The sequence below is a fragment of the Triticum aestivum genome, chromosome 3A (assembly GCF_018294505.1).
Source record: "Triticum aestivum cultivar Chinese Spring chromosome 3A, IWGSC CS RefSeq v2.1, whole genome shotgun sequence".
Classification (NCBI taxonomy): domain Eukaryota; kingdom Viridiplantae; phylum Streptophyta; class Magnoliopsida; order Poales; family Poaceae; genus Triticum; species Triticum aestivum.
In genome coordinates this window covers 703,381,782-703,403,289 of record NC_057800.1, presented here as the reverse complement: position 1 = coordinate 703,403,289, position 21,508 = coordinate 703,381,782, and the positions used below count along the sequence as shown (strand labels likewise).

The window sequence follows — 21,508 nt, the reverse complement described above, 5'->3', positions numbered from 1 at the left end:
GCTCCGCCTCGGGCCTGCGACCAGCTACTTTTGATGAACCGTTTGTAACAGCGACTTTGCTAGACGTACGGACTTATACATAGGTTTTATAGGTTGCTTAAAATTGATTGGCCGTGGATTGATTAAGACGCACGGGCCCACCGATGAAAATCAGTGGGGGCCAATTAAAAGAGCGCGCAGTCCTCAACCTGTAAGACTGCTCACAGTGGGGAGTAACATAGAGTAGTAACTTGCCGATGTTACTAGTCTATGTTACTGCCTTCATAACGGGTAGTAACATATTAGTGGTATCATGAAAAAGTTCATTTATTAGGCTATAGACTCATTATGCCTTGAAATGTGTGATGTTACAGTAACTACCTAAGTTACCATAAACCCGTCTCTCTTCATTAATTAGCCTCCATATAAGCATTTTTGTATTGAAATGTGTGATGTTACTAGTGAAGTTATTTCCATTGTGACTAGTCTAAAACCTGTATAATGTGTCTGTACGTGTAGCATTTTTTTGTAACAGATGGCATGCGCTTTTATTTTACTCGTACTAAACAAGATGGAACAGATGACCAGTGTTTCAGGCTACTACATAATCTACAGCATATGTTGGCTATGATCCAGTAATACACTTGTAGATAAACAGATTTATTATTACACGCAGAGGCAGCAAAGGTTTAGGCGCTTCGAGTGAAATTGAAGTGGCTGCACTGCATATAGTACGGCATCGTGCGCATCCCGAGCCGCTTCTTCTCCATGTCGAACTCCAGCACGATGTTCTCCATCTGGAGCCCTCCCACGATCACCGCCGGCGCCCTGCCGTCCCCGGCCTTCACCCCCTTCATCTCCACGAACGCAAGGCACGCCGTCCCCGGCTCGACGTCCACCATCGAGTTCACCCCAGGCATCCTCCAGCCCCTCCCGCCGTCGAGCGCCAGCGTGACGCTCGGCACCCAGTACCCGAACCTCGTGTTGCCCAGCGTCTGCGCGTCGTAGCACAGCTCGAACGGCGCCACGGGCCTCACCGCGCGCGCGACGGGCCCTCCCGGAGCAGCCTGTGCGGCCAGAGCCTTGACGAACGCGTCCACGAACGGGCGGTACACGTCGCGGCGGAGCAATGCGTGGGGCACCCTCGTGCTGAGCATCACGCCGCCCGTGGCGAGCGCACGCTCGGAGACGGGGACGCGGCTGTTGTCCATGCTGATGGACTTGACCGAGATGTAGTGCGCCGGGCTGCCCTGCTTGGCGACGAGCGGGGTGTAGTCCATCGACTGCGTGTAGTCCGACGGGTCCACCCAGAAGTGAAGCGGGCCGCCGCCGAAGATGGCCACGCCGTCGCCGTTGGCGCCGCCTCGGGGGAGGCAGAGGAGGAACTTATTCGCGACCTTCTGCGTGGACGCCACCTGCGCCGGAAGCGCCAGGCAGGAGCCTGCGAGCCCGGCCACGCCCGTGGAGCCCCGGGGCAGCGACGCCAGGAGCTTCCTCGGCGCGCACGCCGCCACGGCCCTGACGTTCACCTGGCTCACCGGGTTCCTCCCGTCGGTAGCGTTGGCGACAAACCTCGTGTGGACGAGGTTCCCGGCAGCGCACGCGCCGGTGACCGGGTTGTACGGGTACGCCGTGCACGTCTTGTCGTCGTGCCAATGGCGGCCGCAGCCGGGCGCGTGGCAGCCCGGGACGGGGTAGGCGTTGGCGAGGCGGCAGGTCGGGCTCTTGCACGGGAGCTCCGCCGGCAGGTTGCCACGCTGGCAGGTGAACCAGACGAGCGGGCCGGCGATGTCTAGGACGAGGTTGGCTCCGTCGTGGAAGGGGAGGGTGTAGAGGGAGGTGGCGAGATCCTTGGTGACCGGAGCGAGCACCGGAAGACGCTGGCACGACGCCGGCCACGCCAGTGCGACCAGCGAGGCGGCCAGGACGAGGAGGACTCGTGCCATCTTTCTTGCGCCAATGGCCAGTACTGAAGATCGATCGGGACTACGGATTGATTTGTCAGTGTGGAACTGATGACTGATTCGACGCGTGTGTGCGTCTCTTTTATACGCACCGTGTGGGTTCTGGTCTTAGCATCCGAACATGTGCCATCTCTGCACACCGGATTAAATGGCGACCACCGTCGACGGTGACCAGTGTGCTGCTCATAGTTAAATTGGTCTGGCGTGCGGCGGACGCACAGTGCCCAAATATAGCGTGCGTACACAGGAAGATGCATGCAATGTGCGTACGCAGAGCCGTAGACGCTCCATGGTATACATTCACCGAGGCTGTCCAGAATCGTAACGGGAGTATCACAGCTCGAAACTACTTTATGGACGACAGCTTGCTAGCCCACCCTTGCACGACGACTAGTCCAAGGGTGCTAATCCATGCATCAGACGTAATAAAAGGCTCAGCTCAGTCACCGTGCAGAAACCGTTCAAACAGTGTCATGTGTGTAGCATTGCTCATCAGACAGCTAGTATATATAGTGTATGCCAACTGATAATTTGATGAGATGCCAAAACGCCACTCCCGTTATCTAACATACTAATTTATTATGCATTATGAAGACAGACAGTATCATACATTAATATTATATGCATGATAGTTTATGATACTATCCACTACGGGCAGCTCAAGCCATCAATCAATCATCTTGAGACTCGGCTTGTTGCTGCATAGTGAGCCGTGTATAATAAAAAAATAAAATCAATTACATGGGCGATTGCACATTACCCTTTTTTAAAATCTAATTGCACTTTACCCTATACGGACCAGAGAGTATCCTGTCGAAATCGATGCACAAATAAAACTCCATGCAAATTACATTTGGAAGCGCAAAAAAGATCTAAAAACTAAAGTATGTTTCTTTTGCGAGGAAAAAAGTATGTTAATAGGGCATGCAAAATTCCGATTTCAGACACACAATCATTTGCGAGGCAAGATTTTATTTTGAGCACTTGCGTGTTTATTGAAAACCATCTTTTCAAGATTTATTTAAAAAACTTTAAAACAATGTTTTCATGCAGTTTTACCGTTATCCAGTGTAATTTGGTTTCCACGGGATATTCTATCTACACTGACATTACATGCACTCGCACACCGGTAATAGGAATACGTCTGATAATCACTGGTAGATGAGAAACCAATGATAAAATTTTAATTATCTCACTAACGATGATCCTTGAAAACCCATTACAAAACTAATAAGGTCCTTAGTGCAAAGTTAAGGTACAACTAAAGAGGAACCCCTAAAATAAACCATGAGTAGGATTCAATAATAATTAATTAGCACAACACTTTGGAAGAGTACATACCATAGACCTATAGATTAATTAGCGTCAAATTTGTATCCGCCCACAAGTGTCGCCAATATTTTTGATCATTGGTTAGATGGTATTTCAAATAGGTTGAAAACGCTAATAAAGGTGAGAGCGTATGCCTTACTATGGTCGCTTTGGCTATGTAGAAATGATTTGGTTTTCAATAATAAAAATGCTTCTCCTTTGCAGGTTATTTTCCGTTGTACGCACTCGCTTCATACGTGGTCTACGCTACAACGAGTGGAGTACCAACCGTTGTTCAAGGCGGTGTGTATGCGATTGGAGCAGGTGGCTACGGAGATTTTTACCCAACATGGATGGCAACATAACCTCCGGATCAGTCCACCACCCTTTCGACATAGGCATAGTGTCGGTCTATATGACTCTACTGTCGCCCATTTGTCGTTTTTTTCTTTCTTTCTATCAGACTTTAGGTGATTGGTTGTGTGCATCTTAGTTATGCATGTTGGGGAACGTAGCAGAAATTCAAAATTTTCCTACGTGTCACCAAGATCTATCTATGGAGAGACCAGCAACGAGGGGAAGGAGAGTGCATCTACATACCCTTGTAGATCGCTAAGCGGAAGCGTTCAAGAGAACGGGGTTGATGGAGTCGTACTCGTCGTGATCCAAATCACCGATGATCCTAGTGCTGAACGGACGGCATCTCCGTGTTCAACACACGTACAGCCCGGTGACGTCTCCTACGCCTTGATCCAGCAAGGGGAGAGGGAGAGGTTGAGGAAGACTCCATCCAGCAGCAGCACAACGGCGTGGTGGTGGTGGAGGAGCGTGGTGATCCAGCAGGGCTTCGCCAAGCACCGCGAGATATGAGGAGAAAGAGAGGAGTAGGGCTGCGCCAAGATAGAGAGGAACTCATGTGTTGTGGGCAGCCCAAACCTCAAGTATATATAGGGGAAGGGGAGGGGCTGCGCCCCCACCTAGGGTTCCCTCCCTAGGGGTGGCGGCAGCCCCCTAGATCCCATCTAGGGGCGGCCAAGGGGAGGGGAGAGGGGGAGGCGCACCAGGGTGGGCCTTAGGGCCCATCTGCCCTAGGGTTTGCCCCCCTTTCCCACTCCCTTGCGCCTTGGGCCTTGGTGGGGGGGGGGTGCACCAGCCCACCTGGGGCTGGTCCCCTCCCACATTTGGCCCATGCATCCCTCCGGGGCCTGTGGCCCCACTTAGTGGACCCCCGGGACCCTCCCGGTGGTCCCGGTACGTTACCGATAAAACCCGAAACTTTTCCGGTGACCAAAACAGGACTACCTATATATAAATCTTTACCTCCGGACCATTGCGGAACTCCTCGCGACGTCCAGGATCTCATCCGGGACTCCGAACAACATTCGGTAACCACATACAAACTTCCTTTATAACCCTAGCGTCATCGAACCTTAAGTGTGTAGACCCTACGGGTTCGGGAACCATGCAGACATGACCGAGACGTTCTCCAGTCAATAACCAACAGCGGGATCTGGATACCCATGTTGGCTCCCACATGCTCCACGATGATCTCATCGGATGAACCACGATGTCAAGGACTTAATCAATCCTGTATACAATTCCCTTTGTCTATCGGTACGATACTTGCCCGAGATTCGATCGTCGGTATCCCGATACCTTGTTCAATCTCGTTACCGGCAAGTCTCTTTACTCGTTCCGTAACACATCATCCCGTGATCAACTCCTTGGTCACATTGTGCACATTATGATGATGTCCTACCGAGTGGGCCCAGAGATACCTCTCCGTTTACACGGAGTGACAAATCTCAGTCTCGATTCGTGCCAACCCAACAGACACTTTCGGAGATACCTGTAGTGTACCTTTATAGCCACCCAGTTACATTGTGACGTTTGGCACACCCAAAGCACTCCTACGGTATCCGGGAGTTGCACAATCTCATGGTCTAAGGAAATGATACTTGACATTAGAAAAGCTTTAGCATATGAACTACATGATCTTTGTGCTAGGCTTAGGATTGGGTCTTGTCCATCACATCATTCTCCTAATGATGTGATCCCGTTACCAATGACATCCAATGTCCATGGTCAGGAAGCCGTAACCATCTATTGATCAACGAGCTAGTCAACTAGAGGCTTACTAGGGACATGGTGTTGTCTATGTATCCCCACATGTATCGGAGTTTCCTGTCAATACAATTCTAGCATGGACAATAAACGATTATCATGAACAAGGAAATATAATAATAACCAATGTATTATTGCCTCTAGGGCATATTTCCAACAGTCTCCCACTTGCACTAGAGTCAATAATCCAGTTCACATCGATATGTGATTAACTCTCAAGGTCACATCCCCATGTGACTAACACCCAAAGAGTCTACTAGAGTCAATAATCTAGTTCACATTACCAAGTGATTAACACTCGATGAGTTCTGGGTTTGATCATGTTATGCTTGTGAGAGATGTTATAGTCAACGGATCTGAACCTTTTAGATCCGTGTGTGCTTTACAAATCTCTATGTCATCTCCTAGATGCAGCTACTACGTTCTATTTGGAGCTATTCCAAATAACTGTTCTACTACACGAATCCAGTTTACTACTCAGAATAATCTGGATTAGTGTCAAAGTTTGCATCGGCGTAACCCTTTACGACGAACTCTTTTACCACCTCCATAATCGAGAAAATTCCTTAGTCCACTAGTTACTAAGGATAACTTTGACCGCTGTCCTGTGATCCATTCTTGGATCACTCTTGTACCCCTTGACTGACTTATGGCAAGGCACACTTCAGGTGCGGTACACAGCATAGCATACTGTAGAGAGCCTATGACAAAAGCATAGGGGACGACCTTCATCCTTCCTCTTTCTTCTGCCGTGGTCGAGCTTTAAGTCTTAACTTCATACCTTACAACTCAGGAAAGAACTCCTTCTTTGACTGATCCATCTTGAACACCTTCAAGATCATGTCAAGGTATGTGCTCATTTGAAAGTACCATTAAGCATTTTGATCTATCCTTATAGATCTTGACGCTCAATGTTCAAGTAGCTTAATCCAGGCTTTCCATTGAAAAACACTTTCCAAATAACCCTATATGCTTTCCAGAAATTCTACGTCATTTCTGATCAACTAATATGTCAACAACATATATTTATCAGAAATTCTATAGTGCTCCCACTCACTTCTTTGGAAATACAAGTTTCTCATAAACTTTGTATACACCCAAAACTTTGATCATCTTATCAAAGCATAAATTCCAACTCCGAGATGCTTACTCCAGTCCTTAGAAGGATTGCTGGAGCTTTGCATACTTGTTAGCATCTTTCAGGATTGACAAAACCTTTCGGTTGTATCACATACAACCTTTCCTCAAAAATCATCGAGGAAACAATGGTTTTTTGGCATCCTATCTACAAGATTTCATAAATAATGCAGTAATTGCTAATATAATTCCAACAGACTCTTAGCATCTCTACGAGTGAGAAAGTCTCATTGTGGTCAACCCCTTGAACTTGTCGGAAAACATCTTAACGACAAGTCGAGCTTTCTTAATGGTGATACTTGCCATCATTGTCCGTCTTCCTTTTAAAAATCCATCTGTACTCAATAGCCTTACGACTATCGAGTAGTTCTTCCAAAGTCTACACTTTGTTTTCATATATGGATCCTCTCTCGGATTATATGGCCTCGAGCCATTTTGGAATCCAGGCCCACCATCGCTTCTCCATAGCTCATAGGTTCATTGTTGTCTAGCAACATGACTTCCAAGACAGGATTACGTACCACTCTGAAGTAGTACGCATCCTTGTCATCCTACGAGGTTTAGTAGTGACTTGATCTAAAGTTTCATGATCACTATCATAAGCTTCCACTTCAATTGGTGTAGGTGCCACAGGAACAACTTCCTGTGCCCTGCCACACACTAGTTGAAGAGACGGTTCAATAACCTCATCAAGTCTCCACCATCCTCCCACTCAATTCTTTCGAAAGAAACTTTTCCTCGAGAAAGGACCGGATTCTAGAAACAATCCCTTATTGCTTTCGAAACTGAGACATGAGGTATACCCAATTGTCTTGGGTGTCCTATGAAGATGCATTTATCCGCTTTGGGTTCGAGCTTATCAGCCTGAAACTTTTCCACATAAGCGTCGCAGCCCCAAACTTTTAAGAAATGACAGCTTAGGTTTCTCTAAACCATAGTTCATACGGTGTCATCTCATCGGAATTACGTGGTGCCCTATTTAAAGTGAATGTGGTTGTCTCTAATGCCTAACCCATAAACTATCATGGTAATTCGATAAGAGACATCATGGTATGCATCATATCCAATAGGGTGCAGTTATGATGTTCGGACACACCATCACACTATGGTGTTCCGGGCTGTATTAGTTGTGAAACTATTTCCACAATGTCTTAATTCTGTGCCAAACTTGTAATTCAGATATTCATCTCTATGATCATATCATAGATATTTTATCCTCTTGTCACGACGATCTTTCAACTTCACCCTGAAATTACTTGAACCTTTCAATAATTCAGACACGTGATTCATCAAGTAAATATACTCAACATCTACTCAAATCATCTGTGAAGTAAGAACATAACGATATCCACTACATGCCTCAGCACTCATTGGACTGCACACATCAAAATGTATTACTTCCAACAAGTTGCTTTCTAGTTCCATTTTACTGAAAACGAGGCTTTCAGTCATCTTGCCCATGTGGTATGATTTGCATGTCTCAAGTGATTCAAAATCAAGTGAGTCCAAACGGTCCATTTGCATGGAGTTTCTTCATGCATATACACTAATAGACATGGTTCGCATGTCTCAAACTTTTCAAAACGAGTGAGCCCAAAGATCCATCAACATGGAGCTTCTTCATGCGTTTTATACCGATATGACTTATGTGGCAGTGCCACAAGTAGGTGGTACTATCATTACTATCTTATATCTTTTGGCATGAACATGTGTATCACTACGATCGAGATTCAATAAACCATTCATTTTAGGTGCAAGACCATTGAAGGTATTATTCAAATAAACAGAGTAACCATTATTCTCCTTAAATGAATAACCGTATTGTGATAGACATAATCCAATCATGTCTATGCTCAACGCAAACACCAATCTCGATGGTAGAGGGAGCGTGCGATGCTTGATCTCATCAAGCTTGGAAAAACTTCCAACACATATCGCCAGCTCACCTTTAGCTAGTCTCCGTTTACTCCGCAGCCTTTTATTTTGAGTTTACTAACATTTAGCAACCAAACCGGTATCTAATACCATGGTGCTACTAGGAGTAAAGTACACATTAACACAATGTATATCCAATATACTTCTATCGACCTTGCCAGCCTTGTCATCTACCAAGTATCTAGGGTAATTTTGCTCCAGTGGCTGTTCCCTTTATTACAGAAGCACTTAGTTTCGGGTTTGGGTTCAACCTTGGGTTTCTTCACTAGAGCAGCAGCTGATTTGCCGTTTCATGAAGTATCCCTTGCCCTTGCCCTTCTTGAAACTAGTGGTTTCACCAACCATCAACAATTGATGCTCCTTCTTGATTTCTACTTTTGTGGTGTCAAACATCGCGAATATCTCAAGGATCATCATATATGTCCCTGATATATTATAGTTCATCACGAAGCTCTAGCAGCTTGGTGGCAATGACTTCGGAGAAACATCATTGTCTCATCTGGAAGATCAACTCCCACTCGATTCAAATGATTGTTGTACTCAGACAATCTGAGCACAAGCTCAACAATTGAGCTTTTCTCCCTTAGTTTGCAGGCTAAGAAAATCGTCGGAGGTCTTATACCTCTTGACGTGGGCACGAGCCTGAAATCCCAATTTCAGCCCTCGAAACATCTCATATGTTTAGTGACGTTTTAAAACGTCTTCGGTGCCTCAACTCTAAACCGTTTAACTGAACTATCACGTAGTTATCAAAATGTGTATGTCAGATGTTCGCAACATCCACAGACGACGTTCGAGGTTCAGCACACTGAGCGGTGCATTAAGGACATAAGCCTTCTATGAAGCAATAAGGACAATCCTCAGTTTACGGACCTAGTCCGCATAATTTCTACTATCAACTTTCAACTAAATTTTCTCTAGGAACATGTCTAAACAGTAGAACTGAAGCACGACCTACGACATAATTTGCGAAGACCTTTTGACTATGTTCAGGATAATTAAGTTCATCTTATGAACTCCCACTCAGATAGACATCCCTCTAGTCATCTAAGTGATTACATGATCCGAGTCAACTAGGCCGTGTCCGATCATCACGTGAGACGGACTAGTCAACATCGGTGAACATCTTCATGTTGATCGTATCTACCATATGACTCATGCTCGATCTTTTGGTCTCTTGTGTTCCGAGGCCATGTCTGTACATGCTAGGCTCGTCAAGTCAACCTAAGTGTTTTGCATGTGTTCCGAGGCCATGTCTGTACATGCTAGGCTCGTCAACACCCGTTGTATTCGAACGTAAGAATCTATCACACCCGATCATCACGTGGTGCTTCGAAACGACGAACTTTCGCAACGGTGCACAGTTAGGGGGAACACTTTCTTGAAATTTTAATGAGGGATCATCTTATTTACTACCGTCGTTCTAAGCAAATAAGATGTATAAACATGATAAACATCACATGCAATCAAATAGTGACATGATATGGCCAATATCATATTGCTCCTTTTGATCTCCATCTTCGGGGCTCCATGATCATCATCGTCACCGGCATGACACCATGATCTCCATCATCATGATCTCCATCATCGTGTCTTCATGAAGTTGTCTCGCCAACTATTACTTCTACTACTACAACTAACGGTTAGCAATAAAGTAAAGTAATTACATGACGTTTATGTTGACACGCAGGTCATAAATAAATTAAGACAACTCCTATGGCTCCTGCCGGTTGTCATACTCATCGACATGCAAGTCATGATTCCTATTACAAGAACATGATCATCTCATACATCACGTATATCATTCATCACATCCTTTGGCCATATCACATCACATAGCATACCCTGCAAAAACAAGTTAGACGTCCTCTAATTGTTGTTTGCATGTTTTACGTGGCTGCTATGGGTTTCTAGCAAGAATGTTTCTTACCTACGCAAAACCACAACGTCATATGCCAATTGCTATTTACCCTTCATAACGACCCTTTTCATCGAATCCGATCCGACTAAAGTGGAAGAGACAGACACCTGCCAGCCACCTTATGCAACTAGTGCATGTTTGTCGGTGGAACCGGTCTCACGTAAGCGTACGTGTAAGGTTGGTCCGGGCCGCTTCATCCCACAATGCCGCCGAATCAAGATTGGACTAGTAACGGTAAGCATATTGAACAAAATCAAAGCCCACAACTACTTTGTGTTCAACTCATGCATAGAATCTATGCAATAGACCTAGCTCATGATGCCACCGTTGGGGAACGTAGCAGAAATTCAAAATTTTCCTACGTGTCACCAAGATCTATCTATGGAGAGACCAGCAACGAGGGGAAGGAGAGTGCATCTACATACCCTTGTAGATCACTAAGCAGAAGCGTTCAAGAGAACGGGGTTGATGGAGTCGTACTTATCGTGATCCAAATCACCGATGATCCTAGTGCTGAACGGACGGCACCTCCGTGTTCAACACATGTACAGCCCGGTGACGTCTCCTACGCCTTGATCCAGCAAGGGGGGAGGGAGAGGTTGAGGAAGACTCCATCCAGCAGTAGCACAACGGCGTGGTGGTGGTGGAGGAGCGTGGTGATCCAGCAGGGCTTCGCCAAGCACCGCGAGATATGAGGAGAAAGAGAGGGGTAGGGCTGCGCCAAGATAGAGAGGAACTCGTGTGTTGTGGGCAGCTCAAACCTCAAGTATATATAGGGGAAGGGGAGGGGCTGCGCCCCTACCTAGGGTTCCCTCCCTAGGGGTGGCGGCAGCCCCCTAGATCCCATCTAGGGGCGGCCAAGGGGAGGGGAGAGGGGGAGGCGCACCAGGGTGGGCCTTAGGGCCCATCTGCCCTAGGGTTTGCCCCCCTTTCCCACTCCCTTGCACCTTGGGCCTTGGTGCGGGGGGGGGGGGGGGCACCAGCCCATCTGGGGCTGGTCCCCTCCCACACATGGCCCATGCATCCCTCCGGGGCTTGTGGCCCCACTTAGTGGACCCACGGGACCCTCCCGGTGGTCCCGGTACGTTACCGATAAAATCCGAAACTTTTCCGGTGACCAAAACAGGACTTACTATATATAAATCTTTACCTCCGGACCATTCCGGAACTCCTCGTGACATCCGAGATCTCATCCAGGACTCCAAACAACATTCGTTAACCACATACAAACTTCCTTTATAACCCTAGCGTCATCGAACCTTAAGTGTGTAGACCCTCCGGGTTCGGGAACCATGCAGACATGACCGAGACGTTCTCCAGTCAATAACCAACAGCGGGATCTAGATACCCATGTTGGCTCCCACATGCTCCACGATGATCTCATCGGATGAACCACGATGTCAAGGACTTAATCAATCCCGTATGCAATTCCCTTTGTCTATCGGTACGATACTTGCCCGAGATTCGATCGTCGGTATCCCGATACCTTGTTCAATCTCGTTACCAGCAAGTCTCTTTACTCGTTCCGTAACACATCATCCCGTGATCAACTCCTTGATCACATTGTGTACATTATGATGATGTCCTACCGAGTGGGCCCAGAGATACCTCTCCGTTTATACGGAGTGACAAATCCCAGTCTCAATTCGTGCCAACCCAACAGACACTTTCGGAGATACCTGTAGTGTACCTTTATAGCCACCCAGTTACGTTGTGACGTTTGGCACACCCAAAGCACTCCTACGGTATCCGGGAGTTGCACAATCTCATGGTCTAAGGAAATGATACTTGACATTAGAAAAGCTTTAGCATACGAACTACATGATCTTTGTGCTAGGCTTAGGATTGGGTCTTGTCCATCACATCATTCTCCTAATGATGTGATCCCGTTATCAATGACATCCAATGTCCATGGTCAGGAAACCGTAACCATCTATTGATCAACGAGCTAGTCAACTAGTGGCTTACTAGGGACATGGTGTTGTCTATGTATCCACACATGTATCTGAGTTTCCTGTCAATACAATTCTAGCATGGACAATAAACAATTATCATGAACAAGGAAATATAATAATAACCAATTTATTATTGCCTCTAGGGCATATTTCCAACAATGCAGAGGTCTGGTGTTACTCATAATGCTTTGTATCCTCTTGATGCTACTTTCTGAGATAATAAAAGCCCCCTTTATCGGGAAAATATAAGACCACCACCAAATTCATAAGAGTTAACTTTGGATATTGAAATAAACATCCTAAAATGTGAGGCTTGGAGTCGTGAAACTTGCTCTCCAAAATTACAAAAGGGGGATACACAAGGCACGAGCAGAAAGGCTCAAGGGACATTACTTGGATATTTCTATGTTAGATTCATATCTAAATTTGCAATTATGGTTTAAGAATATGTTTAAAGTGCACCTTTGCGCAAATAGGTTCACATTTAATAATAAAACATGGAGAAAAGGCTACATCAACCGATAAATATGATATAAATAGGATTTAATAATTGAGATTTATCTGCGATTCTAGTGAAATGTTTGTGAAGTTGGTTGAAATATGACTTAAATAATTTATCTATTTATAAATTCATATTTTTTATTCATTTCTTTTTCAATGTTTTCAATTTAACTACTTCAAAACTGATTCATTTTTCTTCATTTATTTTCCATTCTTCCAAAAAATAAGGTTCGCAGCTAGAAGTGTTAAAATGTTCGCACATGTATTACTATTTTCATCACAATTTAGATCAATTCCAGAAAAAGTTTAACACATATTTTCATTACTTTTCTTAGTTACAAAAATATTAAGACATATTTAAGTTCATTTCGGTTTTCGGACAGTTTTCCTTCTAAAATTGTCATCTTTCTTCTTCTTAATGCAAAGGCAGAGCTCCTGCAGTTCCTCAAAAACAAACGTTCTAGTTCATTCAAATACGATTGAAACAATGAAATATAAACTATCATACATTTAACTTCTTCAAAAATTTCATTGCTTATGTTGCCCACATATTTGACTATTTCAATGAAATATTGATCAATTTCACACCAAAAAACGTTTGACATACATTTCACTTTTTTTATCTCGATCAAAAATTATTTATTAAATGTTTCAATTGATAGAGATGTGAATAAAATAATGAAATTTAAATTGGCCATACTGTTCATTTAAACCTTTTTGTTTTTCATTGGGTTTTCGTTGTTTTAAAACATTTCCCAACTATAGTTCATAAACATCAGTATGCCTTTCTTTCATTTCAATTGATTTTGAGAAACATTTAAAACATATTTATCTCAATTTTATAAAATATTGAAACACATCCCAGTTGTTTGAAATATAATTGAAAGGGTGAAGCCAAAAGTAGTCATAAATTTTTATTGATTTTTTATTCACTTTTCGTTGTTTCGAAAAAGTTTCCCAGTGTAGTTCCTAAATATTCACATGTCTTTCAATTATTTCATCTCTAGTTCAATTAATTCAGGAAACATTTAACACTTATTTCAATTATTTCACTCAACTTCAGAAAATATTTCACACATATTTCAGTTGATTGAAATACGATTTGAAAAACATAAAATTTAAACTAGTTTTAAATTCATACAAGATTGGTCTAGTTCTTTTTTTAAAGATATCAATCATCAAATTATCAAATGAAACAAAATACATGTGTTTTGTTTGGGGGGAAGGAGACTGAATCCAAGAGTCATGCATGGAGTGCTTGAGTGGGGCCTAATATTGGAAAAGAGAAATTAATACATGCAGGAATAATAGTGAGGCATCGACACACGTGATTAGGAACGAATGCACTTGTCTCACCTGATTGTTTTGCATAGATCCACTAGTAGGATTGCTTCGTGCAATGGTTGATAATGTGTATTGCCGTCCCAATCGGTAGATTGGTCAGAGAGAGCCCGGGCGTCCCAAGGGTGATCTAACATGACATGGAAATTGTTGAGTCCTGAATATAGAATACTCTTATGCAATTTCAATTTCCTCATCGGTTTTTGTGTAATATAAGTTGATACATATTTTGTGTATTTTGTGTATCCAACAAGTATCAACTTTGGCTATAAACTTTTGTATAAATTTTTATAGAAGATGCTATGAAGTTTTTGTTCGAAAGAATTATGGGATATTGATTTTGAATAACATAACACATATGTCCATGAATTAGTTATTAATTAGATGTAGAACTTGCATATGTAGTCATACCAGGTGTCCCGGCGAAGAAACTAGAGGAAGATTGCGGCTTTGGCGGCACAAGTGATGGCACGTGGTGTATCATCTAGGGGCCGCGGGCCATGCAAAAATTGACCAACGATTCACATCAGCGATGAAGGAGTGGGGCCGTCAGAGCGTCCCTAATGTGAGATTTTTGCGGTACGTGTGAATTCTCTCCCTCTCCCTCCCTCTCCCTCTCTCTCTCTCAGGTGCAATCTACGTCATGTGTGTGTTACGGGTGTCCATGACTCCGCGGTGACTCATGGTGGTTGGTTGTCTGCTTTCTGCAGGTACAATTATCAATTGTGTGTCTTTGTCCACATCAAGATTGTAATACCCAAAAATTTAACCATGATTTATTAATTAAAATTTTGCCAGGAAATTAAAATTTTATTTTCCGGTTTTATTCTTTAATTTTCAGATCACTCTGTCCCTCTGAAATTTTGAGTTTTTCCTTCTAGGTGGAAACCTTTCAGAAATATTGTTGGACTTGTATATCTTTCCAAGACCATTTCTTTTTATTAGTGGAATTATTTCTACAATTATTTTTCCTGAACTTTATTTCTTTAAAAATGATTTTTCATAAGTTTTAGGGTTCCATTTGCACTACAACCCTTTCAAATACTTCTTTAAAATCCCCACCAAAATTTGGGGATGTCATGTGATGTTCCCACATCACTTTTATGCAAAACTCTCTTTTAGTCATTTGGAAATTTTGAGCCCTACCCCAAGTTTTCAAATCTGGTCCAGTTTGTAATTTGCACTACAACATATTTAAATATTTCTTTATAAATTCCACCAAAGTCGGGAGATGTTAGTAGTAGTGTGTAATTCAACTTTATGCAAAAACCCATTGGTGTTCTTTGAAACATTTGAGCAAATCATCCTCTTTTGCTCTCTGGTCCAGTTTGAACAAGTTTCTGGTCTTGCCAAACTAACCTTGCCACCATCACCTACACCTAAAGAGACTCTGATCTGGAGATTTTGGCCACCAGAAGAGATGCCTAGATGCCCATGGCATTCTGTCGAGCACCTTGTGTGCATGGCCAGTTTTGGGCATAGTTTTAGTCTACATTGTGGACTTGATCCCCTGATCCAGCAGCCATGTCCACTAATCTCCTAGCCGACTCTAACCTAGACCTGTCAATCCTCAGCCACATCCAAGCCTCCTGGCATGCGTTAGCATTTCGTCGAGCACCTTGCGTGCGTGCTCTGGGCGCGCCCAGAGCGCACGTTTTGCAGGCCCGCACGCAACCGAGCCGCCGCAGCCTGCCCCTGGCCTTTGCTCGCCCGCAGGGCCGCGCCCCATTCTCATCCGCTCATCAGAGCCATCCAAGCCACCCCTGGAACCCCGCAGCGCCACCGTCAGGTCGGCCATGGCAGCTAGCAGACGATGGCAGCAGGCTCCTGCCATGGACGGCACCGCCCCGACCACCCTCACCCACCAGCTGCGCCTGGAACAACTCAAGCTCATCCTCTCGCCCTGCCAGACCCCGCCAGCCATCGCCACGCCCCCTGGCTACAGAACGGCAGTTCGCCATTCCTATCCACTGCCGCCGTTGGAACCGACCTTGATCGCCTATAAAAGGAGCCCCCGAGCTCGTCCAGACCCTGAGGCGACCTCAGACCATCCCCCTAGTGCTCCCATAGCCAACAATCGATGGAGGGAGGCCGTCTTCCCCATCTCCGGTCAGTTCAGCCGCCGCCACGTTCTGGTCCCATTCGTCGCGAGCAGGGCCTCCACGTTCTGACTCCCCTAGACCTTGCGGAGCTAACCCACCTCTCAAACCAGATCGGGAGCCACCGTAGCTCGAGACCCCATTCCACCAGAAGCCACCGTCCGCCGTGGAGCTCGCCGTCGGCAACCCCCTTTGTCCCCACGACCCTCTCGACCACTGGGAGGACTGCACTGGACTGGCGGATCCATCCCTGCCCTCGGAATCCCATGGGAAGCCACCGTTCGTCGGCAGCAATCGTCGGAGCTTCTCCTCTGCTCGGCCAGAGGAGAAAGAAGGCGCGGGCGACTGGTCAAACCTGACCAGTGGGCTCGATGGACCCACTGTCAGTGACCCAGCGACGACCCGTGCTGGCTTTAGTGGAAGCGTAAAACCCAGACTACGTTTCCTCCTGTTCGAAAATGTATTACTCCCCGAACCGTTTTCTTTTTCTGATTTTTATTAAAAACAGACTTTGACTAAACTTTGACTGGCTATAACTTTTAAAATACAAGTCTAATTGATTTGATTCTTTTTCTGTTGTTTCTCAAATTTTGTCTAGTTTATTTTCATATTTATTTGAAAATTGTCCAAACAACTTTTTTGTACTGTTTTGAAACTATGTGTTAATTTAAATTTTCTTAAAATAGGATTTTGAAGAAGGAAGCAACTTTCAAAAAGTGCACCCCCACTTGCATACTCTTGAAGGCAAGCATTCTGAACCCTGGCATAATATTGTTGTGTGTTGTTTGATGCGGTTACAACACCACCTTGACACGGATTATTCGTTATTTTATGTGATGACATGATCATACTCATGAGTACATATTGATGATTCTGTGCTGTTGGAATTTGATATGTTTGTGATAGTAATCACCCTCGTATGCCTTTCATGCCTACCAGAAGGAATCCGGGAAAGCCTCTGTCTTGGGTAGACACGAGCGTGTCTCTAGTTCTTCGTCGAGACGGTTGTGTCCGGTAAGGCATGGTGAGGTATGATGAGTGGTGATTCTGTCTGATTGGTGTGAAATATATTTCTTATGCTAATCATGCAGGAAATGCTATAACCTCCTGAGTCGACCATAGATCGAGTCTTGTTCCAGTAACCCCCATACTTGTTTCATACTACCACTTGTCCCTACCATAGGTAGGGTACGGTTCAGTAAGTTGTCAACCCCCTCCTAGCACACACCATACAGAGAGGCCATGGTGGAAGATACCGGCTGCATCCGGTAGACATGCCACCTGGTCCGGGGGCATGGGTGTTTCCGGTTGGAGCCGAGGGGGTAGCTCCCCTAGTTTGCGCGTGTTACAAATTTTGTGAGTCCATGCTAGTCGAGGTTGTAGCCTCCCCACTTAGAGTTTCGCTTAACGGGTGTCGTGGGTGATTCCAGACACCGGTAAGTTAGGCTAGTGTGTGCGGTCAGGTGTGTTTTCAATTAAAAGATCGAAGACAGAATTAGTCCTGATGGACTATAGGAATCTGTTACTCGTGGGTAAAGAGTACACCCTCTGCAGAGATTATATCTATTCGAATAGCTGTGTCCATGGTTAAGGACTACTGTCTGGGATGGGTCAAGTGTCGGTCTTAGTGTCGGTCTTCGAAGGAAAAATTGCTAAACCAGAACATGGATCATGACTTCCGACTCATGATGATTATGATTACTATTATTATGGACTAACCATTTACATGATTTGAATTATTGAGTATCCCTGGGACGGTTCTACCTACTAGATATTCACTGTGATTATTCTTTTATAAGCCCTTTATGTGGTGTCGCACAGACGCCCGATTGTGGCACGCTTGTTATTTCTTTTATTTATAAGCCCTTTATGTGGTGTCGCTCAGACGCCCGACTGAGGCATGCTTTATATTATTATCCTTTCGAGGTGTCGCTTCAGACACCCGATCGGTGCATTCTATTTCTACTCCCTTATTGCATATTATGTTGTATATGAATAACCTGCTTGCGTGCATCATGGATTTTTATTTTGTGACTGACATTGTGATCATAAAATATTTCAGAGCAAGATTATCATTTATTATATTATACCTGCATTCATAATGTTTGCGAGTACATTCAAAGTACTCACTGGCTTGTCCCTGGCTATTGTCTTGGCCAGATTTCTTGCATGGAGAGGAGTGTTGCGATGACAGCTCCGGAACCTACGCAATGGTGATAGCAGCCTCGCGAAGATAGGAGTTATCCAGGTCAGCTATTCCTGTGGGAAATTGAGTCCCATAGACACTGATGTACCACAAACCGCTTCCTCCATCAGCCCCTAGAAACCTTGTGTTGTACTCATAGGCCAGCATGGTCTTGTACTACATATTTTGTATTTTGCTTGGAATTTCTGTATCAAGTTGGTGCCTCATCAGCTAACAATAATCCTGGGGCTGGTGAGCACAAGGACCAATTTTTTTGGGAAAATGATATCCTGAAAAACCCGGTCCTGACAACCTTGGTATCGGAGCCAGGCTGACCATTGGCTAAACCTATCTTGGCCAGGTCAATAAACCTGGGTTAATCAACCCACCAGACCTTAACCTAACCCCGACCAAGCTTCTCGTGTAAGATAGCCACACAGTGACCCCAACACCTTTTGGCAGTCGGTGCCCAACCTATCAGCTTAGCCTGTCGATCACGCGCCAGTGACCGACACCTAAATTGTCTCTTTCGCAAGCGTGCAAAGGAAGACTCCGTTCCCTTGTTCTATAAAAAGGGCACGCTAGCCCCAACCCAGCACAGCACAGCCTCTATGCCAAAACCAAGCCAAAATGCATGGCCCCATTGTTCACAATGAAACCACAGCAACCAACCTTGGAGGTTTTGTGACCATGCTAGCAAACCTCACCCGCTGTGCCTTTGCTTTAGAAGAGCCCCCAGAATATGTTGTGTACCAAGGGCCCATGAGCGATGAGAGACGTCAATTTAGGGCCACTGTGCACGTCTATGGTAGGGGTCTATCGCCAGAACGCCCCTACAGGTTCACCGGAAGGACAACTTCCTTTGAGCCACAAGCCATCCAACTAGCTGCTCGAGAGGCTATAATTCAACTCCGGCACTTGACGCCCGGAGTTAACTGTCGCTCGTTCTACTACTACCCCAGCCGTAACGGGTACGGTAGGCCACCCCAGGTTGCCAACGGAGATCACAAGGCGGATCCTGCATTGTTGCATCTGGTGCGCTATGTAAGTGCACTAGAGGAACTGTTCGATCAAATCACCCTTGATCTGATCGCAACTCGTGGAGAACTGGTTCACCGAGCCCCGGCAAGAGGAGAAGATGAGCCCGACGCCGACAACCCAGTCGTGCTGTTTGGACAACCAATCGATTCCTTGAGGCCTGCCCCAGCCATCGACCAAAATGCTTTGGTGTCCCGAGAAGTGCTTCGTCGCCTTTTGGGAACACGCTCCAACGAGATTGTGGCCAACAACCCCCGCGATGGTCATCATCGCTACCCCGACCCTGCAGCCCCTCAACTCCATCCAGCTAACCCCGACGGAGAAACCCGTGGAGAAGCCTCGACGTCCACAAGGCACACCCTCTTAGATATAAACGAGGTAGACTAAGTCACTCGAGTAGTACCGAGTCTTAGTATGTCCACGCCCTGTAATTATGTGATCTTTGTATCGCCATAATTAAATGTTATCTGTTTGTGCGCCCCTATTTTTAATAGTAGCCATGCATAAGTATGTTGGTGTACTGTTACATTTTTAGTTCCGGACGTAGCCACCAAAAACCACCCCCGACGACACCCACAGTAATACATCACTTTTGTGAGATATGTGTATCTGTGGCATTGACCGCGACCCTTTAGAGCAGAATCGACAAACTAGTTGCCCCTCACCGTGATAGATGACCCAGCCTCGATGCTATATAAAAGGCCACCTCGTGACCTTGCCAAGTACCCCTCACCTTGTACACAACCCTCACAACCATTTCTTTGCCATGCCGAGTCCTAGTATTTATCTGAGAACTCCAGATGCAACCCCAGGTAGTTTTGTTAAAATATTGTGGGACTTTACCTGCAGTACCATGAGTTCTACCCATCCACCCCAGTACGAGTTGCTCAAATCGAGAATCACCCCTTCCACCTCGAAATATTGGGCAGTGGTGCACATTCCTCCCGCAAACCCAAACCAAGACCCAACTGAAGTCTCCTTTGTGGGAAAATCTATGCCGACTCCGCAAATGGCCATAGAAGCTGCTGCGTACGAAGCGCTTGCTCGCCTTCGATTCGCGGTACCCTATGCCAGCGAACGAGGGTATTGTTACTTCCCGAGTCGTGCAACACCCGGAGAAGTAGCATCTTTTCCCGGTGGACGAATCGAGAGAGACCCAGTACTGGCCAACCTTGCCCAGTATGTCATCGCTCAAGAGCGTTTGACTGAACGAGTACTGGGTTATCTCCAGAGCCTCGCTGATTTAAATCCTCAGATAGCTATTGGCAGACCACTGAGGCCCGACCAGGAGAGACGCATTCATCGACTAGTCAATCCGCTTCCCCCGATAGAAGAAGAGTGTGCCCCAGTACCAAAGACATTTTCTCAGGACCCTGTCTATTTGCCGTTTTCATTGTAGACGTCACTGCTATGTTTATTGTCCCAGCATTTATTTATGTGTCGCAACTTATGCGTGGTATCCTAAATTCGTGCGATGAATTAGATATTTGGTTTCAATTAATGAGAGTAGATTTTACTGCTGTTAATTTTATTAACTGATTTCACTCTCGGTAAATTCTGAAGTGAGATTTTTTCCCTGAGTTGTTGCAGCGTATATCTCTTCACGACATAGATTTTTATTCACGCAGCACCACGACAGCAGACTCACAACGACAACCACTCGACCACGTGCACTAATTGGAAATCCACGTGCACCTAACTGATCACCCCCTAGCACACCACAGTCTCTGAAGGAAAGATTTGTGCGTAATTATTCAGGTGCAAGTTGCCTCCAGCACACTGACAACAGTTAGCACCCGACACCGCACTTAATCCTCATGATCACCGCCACCTCAGAGAGCTAACACTCGAGCAGCAGCACCACGATGATCATCGAGGATCATCATGCACAAGAGCACGGAGAACCCCAGCAATGCCGCCAACCCTCCGCACATCAGAATCATGTACCAGCCCGGCATCACCTCCGCCATTAGAGCCTCGTCTCGAGCTCCTGCAAACATAAATGGAGGAGAAGGAAG

At 45.5% G+C, this 21,508-nt stretch overlaps 1 protein-coding gene across 1 annotated transcript; it reads right to left on the bottom strand.

Annotated features, from left to right (window-relative positions):
* Nucleotides 1–667: 667 nt before the first annotated feature.
* LOC123059276 (chitinase CLP-like) lies at nucleotides 668–1,925 on the bottom strand. The gene has a single exon (XM_044481878.1). It carries the CDS (start codon nucleotides 1,923–1,925, stop codon nucleotides 669–671), a length of 1,257 nt encoding a protein of 418 aa, XP_044337813.1. The 3' UTR covers nucleotide 668.
* Nucleotides 1,926–21,508: the final 19,583 nt, after the last annotated feature.